Source organism: Danio rerio, chromosome 21 (genome assembly GCF_052040795.2).
Source record: "Danio rerio strain M-AB ecotype USA chromosome 21, GRCz13ab, whole genome shotgun sequence".
NCBI classification, from domain to species: domain Eukaryota; kingdom Metazoa; phylum Chordata; class Actinopteri; order Cypriniformes; family Danionidae; genus Danio; species Danio rerio.
The window spans coordinates 10,659,513-10,678,726 of record NC_141041.1 but is presented as its reverse complement, the minus strand read 5'-3'; the positions used below and the strand labels follow the sequence as shown (position 1 = coordinate 10,678,726).

The window sequence follows — 19,214 nt, the reverse complement described above, 5'->3', positions numbered from 1 at the left end:
TTTTTTTTACCACAGGTCTATTCTAGAGAAAATTTGTTGCACCTTTACTAGGTGATTTTTGGTTTTTTTTTGGCTTAAGCCTCTCAACTGCACATGACAAACAACAAGCAACAAACCAGAAGTTATTAATTTCTAATGGAGAGTAGTCCGGGAGCTGCGATCATCTCCGTATGCAGAAAATTCAGATCCGATTTGAGCTGCGGATACGTTGAAATATTTGAACTCCTGCGACTAGATTGTATGCGACCGACCGACCGGATGTGATGTATTTCAGTGTTGTCCAAGCAGGTCAATGCGCATGAGATGAGAAATACTATTTTTTTTTATTATTATTATTTTTTATTTTAGAAAAAAAGTCTATATATATATATATATATATATATATATATATATATATATATATATATATATATATATATATATATATATATATATATATATATATATATATATATATATAACATTAATATTCATAAAAGAGGAATAAAAACTTTTATATTTTTTATGTTGTCACCACATTCCCTCCAAAATCTCTAGCGGTCTATGAATTTCTATTATTCATTCATTCAACCACGTGAACGCACAGAGAATAAAGGCTCTTGCTTTCGTACTCCCTTATTTCTGACACCGCGAGAATCTAGCTTCTCTCCCATTGTTCACGACAAAACTGAAAATTATGTGCGACTGCCACAACTCCGACAGTCTTGTCCAAATGTTGTGTGCTGTGGAAAGGCGGCTTTGCAGTCTTAAATAACGATCTAATTGTTATCCTTTGGAAATGTTTCATATTCACCGTGTAAAGCGTTTTTCTTGAATAACAATAACATTCACAATATTGTTTAAGAAAATAGGTTTGTTTTGCCCATACTGCACAGTTTATATGATGATGATAATAATAATAATAATAATAATTATTGTTTATATGATATAGTATTTATTTTATTTTTATTTATTTGGCAGAGACGTTGTACATTAATTAGGATTGCTGCAAATGCTCCAGATTTAGCAAAATAGGTTGTCCCTAGACAGATATTAAAATTGACACCCCAAAAAACAATACAAAAATTATACAATAAACTAAAATGGACGGTCAAATAGATCCTATTAAATAATAACGTATATTAACAAATTAACCAAAACAACAATATTAAGTAAAAAGGATAAAGGTAGTTAAGACATATATTTAAACAACAAATCAGTAAGACGCCATTAAGATTTCTCTCTCTTTGTTAATATGTTTATATTTTAATCAACAAATATGTGGACACAATTTTCAAACGCATCACAAGTGTTTGTCCAGACTGCACACCCCTCTGATGCTGCATTGCTCCACACGCCACACTGAAAAAGTCTGACTCCACAGTTCAATTGAAATGTGACACATTAGTATTTAGGTAGCCCCATGTAAATGTCCGCTTAAAAGTAATCCCTTAAACCCAGAGCTTCCTCTGTCTCTCCTGCCACACAGCATGCTGGGATTTCCAGGGGTTTACAGCTCTTTGTAAGTGCAGCTGTGGCAGCAGGGCAGAGGTTTGCACACAATGATGAACCATCTCACTGCAAGGAGTGTAACTGACCCACCCTGACAATTAGACCTGACGGGACATGAACGCATTCGCTCTTTGGAATGACGCTTTGGCACTTGTTTGAATCAGCTGTGCGGTTTCATCAGATTTTAAGCGAATCGCTTAATTCCTGGTAGGTCGTGGGTTTTCTGTAGAAACCTCGCTGTAGCTATGGCAAACATATGATTCAGATTCCTAAAGTCAACAGATTGACGTCATGCTCGAGGAGAGAGGATGAATGAAGCGGTCTTTCTGAGAAAAACACAGGGATGCATGCATCACATCGACTTCATTCCTTTTCTGCATCACCCTTTTTATTTTTTTATAAGCGCAGCAGTGAAATGAAGGGCTACACGATACTGGGAAAGTGTCGATCTTGTTTAGTGTGTAATTAAGGAGATTTAATTATATTTATTATGATTTAACTAACTTTAAAAAAATATATATTTTATCAGCAGTTTAAAAATAATAATCATTTATGTAATGATCGTACTGGTGGCATGGTGGCTTAGTGGTTAGCACTGATGCCGCACAGCAAGAAGGTCGCTGGTTCGCGTCCAGGCTGGACAAGTTGGCCTTTTTGTGAGGAGTTTGCATGTTTTCCCCTTGTTCCTCTGGGTGCCCCATTTTCCCCCACAGTCCAAAGACATGCGCTAAAGGTGAATTGGATCAATTAAATTGGTTGTAGTGTATGAGTGTGTGTGTGTGAATGTGAGAGTGTATGGGTGTTTTCCAGTACTTGGTTGCAGCTAAAAGGGCATCCGCTGCGTAAAACATATGCAAAATAGTTGTTGGTTCATTCAGCTGCGAAACAGCCTCTGAAATAGAGACTAAGCTGAAGGAATATGAATGAATAAATAATATTTTGCATTTGATCATCAAGTGCACTCAAGCCAGCCCAAAGTTGAGTATGTGTGGAGAAATAATACATTTTAATTAACCCAACTGTTGAGTTTCACTGTTAAAAATTATAAATGTTAATTAACAGTTTCCATATTTAGTGATTTATCTAATGTTTTTCATTTATTTATGATCATGATTTGCACTATGGCACCTTTAGATCTGCTCTGTCAACTTTTGATGTTGAAAATTCGATAAAATAACAGTACTGACAGTTGGTTACCAGGTTTTTTACAACACCAACCCTGACAATGAATCACTTCAAACTATTAAAAATGTCAACTTCTTAAACATCAAAAGTTGTTTGACAGTAGATCAAGGTTCCATGATGCAATTAAAGACAAAAGTAAACCAAAAATACAATTTGTTTTTCAAATAGCTTCCAAATATGTGAAAGTTTGACACAGTTGTTTGACACAAAATTAGAAAATTACAAAACCTTTTTTGTAAAGGTTTTATTCGTTTTCAAATATTTTCCTCCGAAAGAAAAATGAATGACTGAATAATCACACTTAATATAAACTGGTAACATGTTTTTCTGAGCTAATAAACTCTAAAAAAGAAACATATAGACTTAAAAACAATATGAATGACTGAACACTTCGGTGGAAATTCTGATTCTTTATCGGCTGTTGTCATTTTCTTCACTTGTCTCCTGGCATTAGTATTTATTTTAAGCTCTAGGTGACAGCATCTACTGAGGGTTGAGAATGAAAATAGTAAAGGCCTCATCTGAATCAGACAGAATCTGCAGACATTTTTGCCATTTCCATACAGAATTTTGTATGAAAGAAATTCTGCGGATTTATATGGAATTATTTTGGGAGTATCGTGACTAAAAACTTAACATATGAAAGAAAAAATAATACCTTTTTAACTTTTATTTAATGTTTACATTGCAAATTTAATTAGATCCACTTATTTGGTAAACAAAGCAAGTAGTTCTCATATAATATATTTACTAAAAGACTTTTCAAACTGTATTGTAAATACATCATGTGAACATTTTCATATTAGTCAATAATATTACTAAAATGAATTTTAAAACCGAATAAATATACATTTACACAAGTAAATAATTAGACTCAATGATGGGCTAAAAGTCTGTGGATTTCTGTGCACACAGATTCCGTGTGCCCTACTGATTGGTCATATTTGGACAAACAACCCATTAGGGTTGTCACGATACTGGAATTTGGTACCAATCGGCACTAACATTTTTAAAATGTCCCTTTTCCGTGATTATTTGAGCGCTGTTAAGCATGTCCTTAAACACTGCTGATTTGCCATTGTGTTCACAAGCTCAACAGAAATTATTGTGATTGGGCGTAAAGGTCATCAGTTCACCGAACTCACTACTGTTTACTAAGTGTAACCACATACAGGGACACTGGAGCATTTCAAAGTCAGGCCGATCAGCTGGTTTATCTATAAGCTGACATACAAGCGATCCACTGATTAATCACAGCTTTAAAACACTTTAGTGTCCCTGTATCTGTGTTTACACGCAGTAAACATCGGTGAGTTCAGTGAATGGCCAATCACAGTCATTTCTGTTGAGCATGTGAACACAATGGCAAATCAGCGCTGCTTAAGAATGCGCTCAACAGCGCTCAAATGTTCGTGGGAAATGGACGTTTTTAAACGTCAGTACTGATTGGTTCCAAATTCCAGTATCGCGACAACCCTACAACCCATGCGTACAGCACACTCTGCACTTACTATTATCGCGATAACAATACATTTCCGATACATTGTGCAGCTTTAGTTAAATGTGTCACACGTTAAGCACATCAAACGCACACAATGCTTAATCCGTGCCCTTCATTCGCACCGCAGGATGTCTGTTCACATCTTTGCATTGACTTAACATGTAAATCTCTTGTGTTTGACGCTTCACGAACGTCTGGTGTGAACGCACCGTTAGGACAGTTTTGCTAAACGTTTTTGATCTTCACATGTTAACTGTAGTCTTCAATCTTTAAATATTTAAGTACAATTAATCTTTGTTTAAACTACAAATTGTATAATTTCTTGTGGTTTAAATTCACTTGAAATCTTACACGGGCCTTAAAACATCTTTCATTTTATTATGGTTAAACTTTGCACGTGTTCTGAATTGTGTATTCTGGTGAATTGTAATTCCAACTAGACTTTGCAGATCCTCTAATGTGACTATTTCAACTTCACACGTTGCACTATTGATTTATCGTACAGCCCTATACACGATTGATGCTCATGTATTTATTTATTTATTTATTTTTACCCACAGGAAGCATGCATGTGTCTCTGGCCGAGGCGCTGGAGGTGCGAGGAGGGCCGCTGCAGGAGGAGGAGGTCTGGGCCGTCCTGAACCAGAGCGCAGAGAGCCTGCACGAGCTACTCCGCAGAGGTAAACCACCATCCCGCCTCAGAATAACTCCCACAGCTCTATCCAGACACACTGGCTAAGATTTCGAGGCCGTGGGATGGCAGAGATTGTCAGAAACCTTGGATTGCAGTCTGATATCTCTGGAGCACAACAGAACATTTGTTGATAAAAATGAGTTCAAAGCGTTCGGCAATCTGAACAAAATATGCTGAGTTTTTGACAATCTGGCTTCCTTGGTTTATGGTGCAAGATGCAAGGTTATGCTGTAAAAAATATCCAGATTGGCAGTTTTTCATGTTTTGTGATTCATGTTTTTATGTTTCCACATTTATATATGATTTTGTGTTGCATTATGGGGGCTTGATCCTTCTTCCAACAACTTTTAACCTTGAAAAGATCAAAACAAGTGACTTTTATTAACGTTTTTAATAGTTTAAAGTGATCTGTTGTCTGGGATGGTGTTGTATATTATGCTATAAAACCTTGTAATAAACTGCCAGTACATTTTCTGTTATTTTACATTTTTATTTCTCCATATATTATTTCAAATATATATATATATATATATATATATATATATATATATATATATATATATATATATATATATATATATATATATATATAAAATTATTTTTAAGATCGAAAGTCGACACAGCATAGATCAAGCTCCCATTAAGCAATTCACAACTGTAAATAAATGGAAATTCCTTGTGAATCACAAAATATGAGAACTAAATTAATAAAATATTTCTGACAGTGTAGGTAAATGTGTTGAAAATACCAGGCATCCAAAATTGTCTTTTAAAATGAATACAAGGGTTGCTCGGTTTACCGGTACTATGGTAGTATCGCAATGCTATGGCTCCAAAATACTGGCAGTGCCACTGTATTTTGTAAATGGTAGTTTCGTCATTAATGCTCAATCTACAAAAGGTAATGTTGTATGTGAAAAAGTCACTAAAATGCTCACACGTTTGTGCAACAATAAGCCATTTTAATTTAATAGTCTGTGGAGTCCTTTAAGGTTGCAAAACTGTGTAGAATATGCGCCTTTTATGGTGGCTTTTTGCACATTTTCTAACGCTTCAGTTTGAACGTACATCTCAATCGTTTCATTTGTGTTCCTCTAAATATGATTTAGTAGCTACAACAACCACGGAAATCTCTTTAAAAAAACCGAATGAAATTTTCAATTACTTTGGATTGTTACCTGATTAGACAAAAAAGAAAACAATAGATGAAAAATCCAAAATAGCAGCAGGAAACATTGAAATAATTTTTGAGCACTTCATATAGCCTCATTTCGGTGGACAAATGCTCTTTTTGTAACAAATTTCGTTTGGTATAATTTGTATCTTTATTTTAAAGTATTTTTTGTTGGTCAGTTATCTACCAAATAAACAAAAAGAGCAAATACATTTTAGGTTAAGTGACGTGCAAATAATACTTTTTTCAGTAATAAGGGAATTATGAACTAAATTCAAGTAGGCGTATTATAACATACAATATAGTGTTTGTGACAGTTTTTTTTTCATAATTTAAGTTATGAATTACAGTATCACAGTCCTACTTGGTATCGTGATATTTCAGCTGATATGGTATCGTAAAATGAATTAATAGTATTGCGACAACCCTAACACATACAGAGCTCCTAATGTGTAACTATACTTATTTTTTACAAAATGAGCATGTGTGCCATTAAAATTTATAGGGTATATGTCGAAGTATGCTAAAGGACTTTTAATTTGCCAGTAACCTTGGTTATGTGATTCCGGTGAACTGTATGCTATTGTAAAATCGGCGCATTTAAGGTCTAGTTTCTTTTTAAATCAGTGATCTCCACTGGCGGAGTGATATCCGATATACAGTGGGTCTTAGATTGTACGAGAAGCACTGCATTAAATTACATTTTTTCCAATCATGTCTTTATAAAATGAGCATTTATTTTACCCCAGTATATTAAATGGAGCTTCTGCGTTAGCCTGCTGATTGATTTGGCATGTGTAAGTAACGGCTTTTTGTCTCGTTTTACACTTGAGCAACTAAATGAATGCCAAAGTCTATTTAACTGATTGCATTTTAATTTCATTACAACATCGATGCTGTAAAAGGAACCATATATAATGAAAAAAAGTCAACATAACTGGTCACCGGAAGTTTATCAGCATCTAAAGAAACACTAGCTTGGCATATTCTCTATTGTGAGTCAAGGTATTTGTACCGCATGAAGTCTGCAGGTTTGAGTTTTTTTCCTGATGCACTTGATGAAATGATTATCTATGACCTCTCCCGAACCCGGTAGTTTCTGTTGCCAAGTAACATGCGGAGAATGTTGCTTTATTTTGAATATGCTGAAAATCTGACCTTGTTCTCTCCAAACCTGTAGTGCCTTGCCATTCTAGCATTTTTTTGTTGTCTTTTATTGTGATTGTGATTTATAAATTTTTTTTTCATTTCATTACATTCCTTGTCTCCATGTTTCCATTCCTCTTCTGTTTCTGTAATTCTTTTCACGCTCTCTCTGTCTAAATTTTTCCTTGTTCGCCTGGTTTCTCTGGTTTGGTCACCTGTAGTGTTTCAGTTTTCTTTAAACTAAATATTTTTAGTAATTCTTTCCTTTTATCAAGATTGTGAAACTTGTTGTTACGGCTTGTTTAAAGTGAGCCGCGGTGACATTTCAGAAGTGATCCATTATCTATTCAATAGAATTCCATGCGTTAACCTTGAAAACTGAAAAAATTAACTGTGATAAGGCTGATTTATACTTCTGCGTCGAGTGATCGGCTTGACCCATGGCACATGCCTTGCGCGTAGCTGTGCATTTATACTTCTGCATGCTGTTTGTGTTGCTTTGTAATAACACTTCGGAAATGCTAGCTGGCAATAGGTTTTTATGTTCCTCTGTATCGAGCAGGAACCAGCAGAAGTGCAACAATTTCAATTATAAGATAAACGCAAAACAAAAGTTTCCATCTAGTGCTCCTTCATGGTCCTTGACATTTGGAAACAATCTCTCCATTGGGCTCTTGCCTCTCAGCACCACCCACATTTGTCACTGCTACCAAGCCAACCAATCACAGAGCTTGTGCTTTTGTCGTTGCGACGTTTAGGTACATTTTTTGAGAGGTGCGCTTCAGCGTCAGCCATGGCGAGGGCTATGCAACCTGCTGCTCTGGACCACAAGTATAAATCAGCCTTTGGTCAAACCTTGCACGAAAAATCAAGTTAGTATTATTCATGGTAACTCTACACTATTACATAGCTAAACTAAAATGCAATCTGCACAGACAAATATCACATGTTCAGAACACTTATGCAAAGCGTTGTGCTAAAACTCTTTGAGCCTAGAAGCTGTCACCTTTTTTCTACAGTGTTTTTTTATTTTTATACAATACTGATTCTGGCTAAGCAGCTTGTCTGAGGTCAACCAAAGTGTGTAGAATACACAAAATGTGTAACTCGTATAGTTTTGTTTTGGGGAAAATTGCAAAAGTCAAAAATTGTGATGGCTCGTTCTTGAATGATTCATTAATTTGTTTTATAGTTTTTATTAAACAGTTATATTCATTAAAGTAATTTAATTAATAAATCATATTATGTATTACAGTATATATTAAACATTATATTCAATAAAATAATTCACTCCTAACATCTTTAGGAATAGAAAGATAATCTGTTGAAGTTTCAATTAGCTAAAAGAAATTACAAACTAAAACATTTATTCAATTAAACATTTATTTTGTATTTTCCTACAATGTATTAATTTGGCTGTACTAATTTTTGTTTTGATTTTCAGCCCTTTAATAAGTATTTACATTTTAAAGTAGTAGGGTACATGGAAGAATATTAAATTTTATGAAATACAACATGAAAATTTGAACGAATTTCTGATACATTTTAAGACTCTTTTTGATCGTGATTTTTTTTTTTTTTACCAGATCTAATATTGGACATACAAGATTAACCCATGGCTTTTTAAAACTTAAAGTTGAAGACTCCACTCCACTGGTTTTAATGACATTTTTTATGAAATGAACTCTAGGAAAAATTTTAGAATTTTTATCATGTATAAACGTCAAAAATCAAATTTTACCAATCAAAAATCAAACCAACGAGACCCCGCTGCGTTACCGCGTCAGCTAAACTCTCCCACTCTATTTTTTTCTTTTGTTATTAATTCCGGAGGACAAACTTGCAAATAACACCGCGTTTCTCTAGTCTACATCCGATAGGCACACCTCCAATACACAGTCTGCTCAAAGTTTGAAGTAAAGTCAAAGTAGAGTCATTAGCACATATGGGAAAGGAGGCAGGGAGGGGTTTTACGCTCGTGCACGTGCGCTCAGTTTCACGTTAAGTCAGATGTACAAAGAGAATATGAGTGGGATTCGATGTACGCAGTGTTTCATACATCTAAATTTTTTACTGCGTATGCACATTTACAGTTTTGTGCATACGCAATATTTTAGAATGAGTTCATCGCAAGTCTTCGTACATGAGGCGTACTCATCTTTAATTTGCACATTTGTTTGTGGTTTTTAATTGTGCAGTTATTTATAAAATGTTTTTACCATGAAAATAGCCTTTGTTGCTGACATGGCATTAAATAAAAATGTTTTATATATGATTTGATTTAATATGATATGGATTGTGATTTCAAGATTGGTTAGTTCCAGTTTTGGCTTTTGTATTGACTGACTTATTGCAAAGTATCCTATAGAAATTTTTGATTTAAAAGCGAGGTCTGCGAGGGGTGTGCTCATCTGTAATGAGTCCTGTATTTACATGTGTGATACGTCACAGGGGCCACATTTGCCCCCATTACTAAACCTCAGTCGCAATGTTATCAGTAAACTCAACATTATTCTTTTTTCTTTCAGCCAGTGCAGTTCGCGTTTAACATTGTCTTTAGCCAAATCACACCTGTTTAAGAGAGATTACAATAAATCTGTGACCTCCACAAAAGCTGTCAGGCCAAAAATAGCAGCTATCAGTCTGATTCAAAGCAGCGTGCCTGTGCAGAAAAGCTTTCTATCTGCTGTTTATCGTCTCTGGAAGGAAGAGTAACACTTGGGTGAAATTTATGAGAAGGCTTACTCAGCCTTGCGTCTGTCCTCTGTGTCTCAGAATGAGCAGCGTTGTGTGTCACCGCTGTGAACAAAAGCTTCTTTATTGTCCCCCAAAATCCCGCTTTCCTAAAGAGCGGTTTGGTGGCCAGTTATCAGCCATTGAGATGATGCCAGCTTCTCTCCACTGATATCTGTTGCCATTCCTGCACACAGATCTGGAGTGTTTCTCACAATCAAGGGGACAATTCTTATTCTGTCAGCATCCCAGACAGACTTTAACCCCTTTTTTATTCACCAGGCTCATAGGGTTTACAGTGTATACTGTAAAAGAATATCCTTTTTCTATATTTTGTGATTCATGTTTCTATGATTTTCCCCTATTTATTTAGGCTTTTGAATTCATTGAAATATGTCATGTTTTGATATGTGTACTGTTTACTATCTAAATAGTTTTTTTTTTTTAAGTTAAAAGTCAGTGTTTGATTTAAATAATTAAAAGACATTGATTTCTATTGTCTGTTGAGATTTACAGAGATGAACTAGTATTGAGTCAAGTAATTAAATTCCTTATTGAGTAATTAAATTACTTGTCTAACTTAGTAATTACAAAATACCTTTAAAAAGATTTTAATTATGTAATGAGCAATTCATTATATTTTTCCCAAGCAACTTAATCGACGCTAAAACGTAAGGGCTTGTGTCAAGGGTCAAGGAGGGCGATGATGATGAGAAAGATGATGTTGTTTCTTTGGCATGCGTTTGTCTCACAGTAGCTTGTTATCTGGCCTTGAGTAGCTCTGGGGTGAAAACTTGCTGGCAAAGATTGACAAAGTTTGCAGAAATTTCTGGGCCCTGGACGAGAGTCATGGGACGGGATTTGAGCAAGTCAGCAAGTTGTCTAATTTATTTGTAAACCCAGAGGTCTTTGATGTAGAAGCCCTGAGCTTGCTTTTTATGTCATGCTGTTCTAATTTGAAGGTGATGCTTGTTTTATTTATCCTACAAACATTCTTCTATTGCAGTTCAGCAGAGATAGGCAGCTTATGTTTTTTTTTTCATAGTAAAGGGTGAATGTTTGTAGTACAGTTACAAAAAATTGCAGTTCTTATTTATTTTCTTAGATTTATTGTTTTCATGTGGGCTGCATATGATATGTTTGTTGCATATTAAATTACCTAGCCACATGTAGTGCATAATAAAGCAATTTCAATTAAGTATGTAGACATGTAACATGGGCCGGTGTAAGATTCTGATGTTATGTTAACCTCGGATAATAGCAAAAAAAAAAAGCTTCACAGTATCAGGCCATTGGGGTTACTACACTGTAAAACCCAATAAGCTAAGGTAACTCAAACCATTTGAGGAAATCGATTGCAACAAAACCATTTAAGTTATAATACTAATCCTAATGAGTACTGTAAACTTAAACTATTTGAGTAAAAGAAGCAATTTGAGCACAGTAAAACCCAAATGTAGACAACTAAAACCAACTGAGTACTGTAAAACTCAATAAGTTAAGGCAACTCAAACCATTTGAGGAAACCGTATGCTACAAAGCAGTTGAGTAAAACTCATCTATAGGAGTACTGTGAACTTAATTCGTTTGAGTTAACAAAGCAATTTGAGCACATTTGAGTAAAACCCATTGTAATGAGGTAATAAATTAACTATTAACTCATTACCTTTAACACTGAGTTTGAGAGTAGAATTAACTTTCAGTCAATTTTGACTTAAACTACACTTATTTCATTTGATAAAGATGATTCCATTTTAGTGTACTCTAAAATACGTTCTTTTGATATGTCTGGGTAAAAAACTACTTTTTTCCATGTTGAACACAATATATTTTATTTTAATAAGCATTTATAATATTTTGAAATAGTCGCATGTCAGGCTAAATAATTAAAAATAAAACATTATCTGCATCCCAAATGGTACACTATGCACTCATGCACTCATGCACTATGTACTTATGCACTTACACACTCAACAGTATAGTATATATGTGTAGTGTCGTCCCAAATGGTACACTCACTGTTTTTTTACTAAGAGGAAATTCAAACCGTTTCCCTAATGATGTTTGATGGTTACCAAATCAGTGAAATAAACGACCGAATTATCAAATAATAGCTGCCGTGAGTGTAACTGCATTCACCATCGGGAGGCGCTATAATTGCTCTCGTAGGAGAATTTTGCTTTCACCATCCAAAATAAATAAAGTTATCCAACATGTGCGCCCGATAGCTCCGCCCTTTCCGCTATCTTTCTTTTCTTTGGATATAAAGTTGAGGTCTATAACATGCTTGGATGTAGATGCATAAGTGATTTGTTTTTTAAATGTTTGCTGAGTAGTAGCTTTTGGTGTGGATGATCCTTTGCTGCTGGAGATACTGTTAATACTTCTGCGTCAAGCACAAGCGTATGGTTTGGCGCTTATGGACTGCTGCAGCCTTCGCGCGATCACATAGCCCTCAATAGCTCATACTATTTTTGAATCCATTCAGCTGATCTTCTTGTCTAGTGGGAGCACTTTTAGCTTATCTTAGCATAGATCATTGTATCGAATTAGACCATTAGCATCTTGTGACTTTTTCAAACTGCGGTAAAACTTGAAACCGGTTATCATTTTATGCCTAATAGACATACAGCTTTAACATCACATTTTTACTGGAACACTCCTCTTTTTTGTTAAAAATAGTCTAATTTTTCAACTTCTCTAGAGTTAAAAAAGTTGTGTTTTACCAATTTTTTTAATCCATTCAGCCCATCTTCTAGTCTAGCAGGAGCACTTTTAACTTATCTTAGCATAGATCATTGTATCGGATTAGACCATTAGCATCTTGTGATTTTTCAAACTGTGGTAAAACTTGAAACCGGTTATCATTTTATGCCTAAACACTCCAATTTGTTTTTTAAAAATTTTACAACCTCCCTTAAGTTAAACAATTGCTTTTTACTATTTTTGTATCCATTTAGCTGATCTTTTTGTCTAGCGGGAGCACTTTTAGCTTAGTGGCCATAGATTATTGTATCGGATAAGACTGTTAGCATCTCGCTTAAAAATGACCAAGACATTCAATAATTTTCTAATTTATAGCTTGATAATTGGGTAGGTACATTGTGTACTGAGATTGACAGAAATTATTATTATTATTTTTTCTACACCAATGTGGCTAAGAGCAATATTCTTATTCTGACGTAATAACCAAGGAACATTGCTGCTGTATCATGGCTGCAGCAGGTACAATGATATTACACAGATATTACAAAACTCTTGGTCATTTTCGAGCTTGATGCTAATGGTCCAATCTGATTTAGTGATCTATGCTAAGCTAAAAGTGCTTGCGTCAGACCCAGAGATCGGCTAATTGGATTAAAAAATGGTACAACTCAAAAGTTTAACTTTAGGGGAGTTGTAAAATAAGCCTATTTTCGAAAAAGTGAAGTGTGTCTTCAATGTTTTTTAGCAACTGATACGAATAATGCAAGTAAAGATGCCTCCACTTCCTGTACTTGAAAATGAATATTTAGGTCATTGGGTTGGTTGTTCGTACACAGTAATCTTATGCATCTAAAATAAACAAAACTGATACTGACTAAATAAACACACACCCAAGTCAATAAGCTGCGCATTTGATTCTGTATTATCACTTTATTTAATGTAATTCTTCTATATACAGTGGTACAACGTGTTTGTTTACAGTGTGGTGTGTGTGGGGCAGTATTTATATTCATGTTCTTCTCTTTTCTAAGGATACTTTGTGATGCTATTTTTGGTGGTGACCTCATTGAGTTTGTGTATTTCATAGGTTGACCAGTCTAGTCTTTGGTAGAACTGATTAAACCTTATCAGAGCTGAGCCCTTCTGACATATTTCCCATTCTCACATTAACAGCTCAACCTTATTTTAATTTTATTAAGCTAAGATTTCTTGCTTTCATTTTGAATTTGTTGTGTTAAATCTCTAAGAAAGAGATTCTGTCTAAGAAAGATGCTGTTTGTGTTGGTCGATGAGTAGAGTGTTTTTAATAAAGATGCTGGATTAGCTTCTGTGCCTCAGGCGAAACAAGAGTGTGCTCAGCTAGACTTTCACAATGAGGTCCAACCGTGGTCAGACAGTTTCCACAGGAAACGTGTGTTTACTTTGGGAATTCCAGCGTTTTTATAACATTGCTGCTTAAATTTCTTGTCCTATTTCTGACATTTAATAATAATAATAATAATATGTATATATATATATATATATATATATATATATATATATATATATATATATATATATATATATATATATATATATATTTTTTTTTTATTCATGATGTTAATATGTTTGTTTGAACACACCCCTAATCTTAAGCATGCTATTATTATAGACTGCAAAACAGCTTATTTGAGCTAGTGATGTAAATGGTTAAAAAAATGCATTACTTTTTACATTTTTTATTTATTAATTAGTTTGTTTTAAATGCGTTACTTAAGCTTGCTTAGTCTGCATTTTTATGTAAAAAAAACATTAAAGATGTCATAATTAATTTTTATTATTATTATCACTTTGTTTTTTAAACATTTATCTATTTATTTTTATTTGTTTATTATTGTTATTATTATTATGTTTTTTTATCACTTTGTTTTTAATCAATTGATTAATTTATTAATTAATCTATTTTCTTCTTATTTTATTATCCTATGTAGCACTTTGTTTTTAATTAATTAATTAATATTTATTTATTTATTTACTTATTTACTTATTATTATTATTATTATTATAACTATTATTAATATATCACTTTGTTTTTAATTAATTAATACATTTATATTTTTATGTATTTACCTATTATTATTATTATTATTATTATTATTATTATTATTATTATTATCACTTTAATTAATTTATAATTTTTTTATTTATTAGCTTATTATTATTACTATTATTTAATTTTCTTTGTCATTATTAAAAATTGGCACTGTCTGTTATTTTGCTTTGTGTTTAAAATTGATGGTTAAAATATTGATTAAACATGCTAAAAATGATTATTATTGCGATTTAAAAACCTTTTTTATCTATGTTTAATATAATTTTAAACGTAGTTCATTTGTATGAAGTAAAGCTGGATTTTTGTTATTAGTCCTTCAGAAATCTTTCTTGGTTGTGGATTTAGTGCTCTGAAACAATGTTAAATATTATTAATATTTACAAAAAACAAACAATTGCTTAATGTTTTTGTGATGCATTTTTTCTATAAAGTTGTAATAGAAATGGTGTCTTTTTACATTCACATTGCCTTTATTGTCACATTTAACCAATTTAATTTATCCTTGATTAATTAAAAATAAAAATAAAAAGTATTTTGGGAGATCTTGGGCTTTATGTGACATGTAAAAAAACAACTACATTTCTAAAAAGCAAAAAAATTAAAATGAAAAGTTTTTTATTTATACATCCTTTTAGGTTTTGGGCTTTATATGGCATGTAAAAATACAACCACATTTCTAAAAAGCAATTCCACATTTCCACTGAATCTTCATATGTAGTAGATGAATCGTTTCTCTACAGCTGTTCCAAGGATAACCGCAGGGCTCTGTTCTGATCTGCAAAGGCTCTATTGTTTTGCAACCGCAGCACAAAAGAAGTGTGGAAAAAAACATCAGAAAAGAAAAATGTACTGTCATACAGAATCATCTTTTTGAGAGATCCCAAGAGCCTCGTATTTCAAGGAAATTGCCCTCATTCACAGAATAATGTAGCTCTTTATTACACGTCTTAGTCCAGTTGAAAAGAATTTGCTCTCTACCAGCAAATCTCCTGAAACGTGCGGAAACAGTGGGATCGTGCTGAACTCGTGTCGAGGAAATGTTCTTAGGCCAAGGCCATAATCTCCCTTAACTTGTCTGGTAACTTTCCCATGCTTAAGAACTCACGACTCAAAGTATCTTACAAATTCTTGGTACACAATGGAGTTTGTGACACTTTACAAAGCCAAAGCTAGACAGGTTAGAAAATCACTGCCAAAGCAACTTCATAAAAAGCAACCTCATAATTATTTTTTGGTTTGTTTTCTTTCCGTCTATCTTTAGTCAGTCTATCTTTCTTTTCAGCAGTTCTATTATGCTTGGCTACCTGTCGTTCTGCAAGTGAATGAGTCATTTTATTTCATTGTAATGATATTTTAATAGGAAGTTATTTGAAAAAATCAACAAAAATGGTTATATAAGTAAACTTTGGGTGTTTTCATACCTGCCTTAATTAGTTCAGTTGAACCCCACTGGAGTTCGTTTTCCTTCTTGGTGCAGTTTGTTATATAAAATAAATAAACAAAAGAAATGCAACATATATGAACACATACAGACCCTTACAGTCTCCAATATGTTACCAATTACAGATAAACTACACACAGCATACATTAAGTCCTTATTTGAGTTCAAAAACAACACACAACATAGCCCTGCAAACCTCCTATCTGTGTCTGTATCTTCACCGGCACATGTAGCCTCTGTTAGAGAGTAATTCTGTCATTCCGAGTTCATAATAGTCCAAAAGGTGATGATAAACATGGCAGTTTGTTTATGATTCAGGTTGCTGAAACAATTTGCTCCTGTGTTTTCTTGGGCTTCTCCTTTTTTTCGCGCTTCACTCTAGCGTTTGTCCTTTTCTTTCTGAATGGATCAGATGACGGAGACACTTCAATAATCACGCACACGTTATTATCATCAGCTCAAGAAGTGCATTATTTCAAATATAGACGCGATCGCGAGCTCCCTGGAGAAAGCAAAAAAAAAAACGCTTGCACTTTCAGACTGCCTCGTAAAACAACAACAGGACACGGCAGATTTTGTTCTTCTTGGCTTTGTGGCTGTTTATCAAGACAACGACAAGATTTGTTTGAGCCCGGGTCATCCATGTCTCGTTATTATATGCATATAGGATTTGCTTGTAATGTCTCGGTTGTGTATTAGAACATGGTGGTTCCTTTGTTTTCATTCTGTCTAGCTCCACGAGATCGTGACATATCTTTGTAACAAATTAGCGTTCAGCTGCGCGTGTAGCTCCACCTCTTGGTACCCTTTCTCATGTTTGGTACCCTTTCGAAAGGGTGACGAAAAAGTGATACAGTACGGTTCGGTACGCTTTTTGACAGTGGAAACGGCCATAAAAGCGTACCATACCGAACCACTCAGTGGAAATGGGCCATAAAACAGCAGCCCAAAAATACATTTCTCATGGGGCAGGCACTAGGAACCTGCGGAATGCAGCTTGGGAGTGATATTCAAAGTTAAAGGATCAATAGAACAGATACTGATTTAAGACTGACAGTCACTCATATCATTCTATATGTCGATTGTTAGAGAAGACCTTTCTATCTGCTATATATATCAACTGTTTTTCGTGTTCTATTTGTCATTCCGCCGTTCTGTGGTTTTGTTGTCTATTGTTCTGTCTGTTTGTCTATTGTTCATTCTGCCATCTGCATAATCAATCTGATATGTCTTTGAATATAATTCCGTCCATCCATCCCAATTGTGTTTTTATCTTATCCATGCTTTTTTTTTTAATAATTCAGTTTGTGGTCTTGATTGTTCTGATATTCTTCATGTTTGATTCCCCTCAGGTTCAGCGGATCCGACAGCGTTGGGTTTTATCATCTCTCCGTGGTCGCTGCTTCTTATGCCTTCCGGAAACATCTCTTTCACTGATGAGAATGTCACACAGAAAGACCTGCGCGCTTTCACTCCTCCAGAAGTGCTGGACGGCCTCAACCTATCCTCGCTTTCTGACATGGAAAAGGTGTGATCTTTAAAATTTTGTTGATTTCCTTTTATATCCCCAAAACATATATGCAGAAACATTTGAGCACTTACAATGTTTTGATGGTATACGCTTTTGTGTAAACATGGCATTACTAAAAAAGAGACTGATAGACCAGCGCTGAGGCGAGGCATGATCATTTGCAGAGAAGTCTTTTGCATTCTCTGGCACACTCTTGGATAATCTGTTTCCAGAGCTGTTCTTTAGCTAGAGAGACGGCAGGCAGTAGAACTAGACGGGAAAGAACACAAAACTATGCAGATGTGCTTTATGCAAAGTTTGAAGCTCATTTAAAGGGATGCCTCACCCAGAAAAGACGATTAGAGTTAGTTTTTGTCTGTTAAACACAAAAGAAGATATTTTAAAGAATGTTTTTTTTTCTTTGATAATTAAAGCACAGCATATAACATCTTAGAATACTAAAGTATACATGTCAGTGGGAAAGTTTAAATAAAATACGAATATACAAAATGTACATACACTCACTGGCCACTTTATTAGATACACCTGCCCAACTGCTTGTTAACGCAAATTTATAGTCAGCCAATCACTTGGCAGCAACTCAATCCATTTAGGCATGTAGACATGGTCAAGACGATCTGCTGCAGTTCAAACCGACCACTAGATAGGGGAAGAAAGGTGATTTAAGTGACTTTGAACGTGGCATGGTTTTTGGTTCCAGACAGGCTGGTCTGAGTAATTTAGAAACTGCTGATCTACTGGGATTTTCACGCACGACCATCTCTAGGGTTTACAAAGAATGGAAAAAGAGAGAATATTCGGTGAGTGGCAGTTCTGTGGGCACAAATGCCTTGTTGATGCCAGAGGTCAGAGGAGAATGGCCTAACTCAGTATTGTTGCTGACCATGTCCATGTCTTTATAACCACAGTGTACCCATATCTTCTGGTGGCTACTTTTAGTAGGATACAGCGTCATGTCATAAAGAACATGACAATGAGTTCACTGTACTCAAATGGCCTCCACAGTCACCAGACTTAATCTAATAGATCACCTTTGAGATGTGAGGGAACAGGAGATTCTTATCATTGATGTGCAGCTGACAAATATGCAGACTTTCTTGTTTAGAGAGTCTCTGATACTGGCAATATAGAAGCATATTTCAGTCACCAATACCTTAAAATTGGGTTTCTTTTTAGTCAATTTGCATTCATGAATGTGAAATTGTGTTAACAATTTAAGAAAATTATTAAAAACAATTTTCTTCTTGATTAGGAAAGAAAAGTACATTTACATTACATTTAGCGAAAAAGTTCATTTTCCCATTTGAAACACTGAAACCATATGCTCATATTCATTACAAAACATACAATTTATATCAATTTTGAAGAATGATGGTAACTGGCACCCATTGAAGCCCTGACCACAAGAACATGTCAATTTTCAGGGTTTTTTCTACTCTGTTTAGCTGTTTGTCCGCACTAAAACAAAACAATTGGAGGATGAGTAAATTATGACAATTACATTTTTTTGGGTGAACCGT

At 34.4% G+C, this 19,214-nt stretch overlaps 1 protein-coding gene across 12 annotated transcripts in view; it reads left to right on the top strand.

The window, feature by feature from the left end:
- The window catches only part of ptpn13 (protein tyrosine phosphatase non-receptor type 13), a 158,357-nt gene that overhangs the window by 31,542 nt on the left and 107,601 nt on the right, over window positions 1-19,214 (top strand). For 9 of the 12 annotated variants that reach the window (XM_087300008.1, XM_087300006.1, XM_087300004.1 and 6 more), the window contains exons 2-3: window positions 4,738-4,857; window positions 17,516-17,691. In XM_087300008.1, the coding sequence (XP_087156134.1) occupies window positions 4,743-4,857; window positions 17,516-17,691 (291 nt within the window). In that variant the 5' untranslated portion in view covers window positions 4,738-4,742. 12 annotated transcript variants of the gene reach the window in all.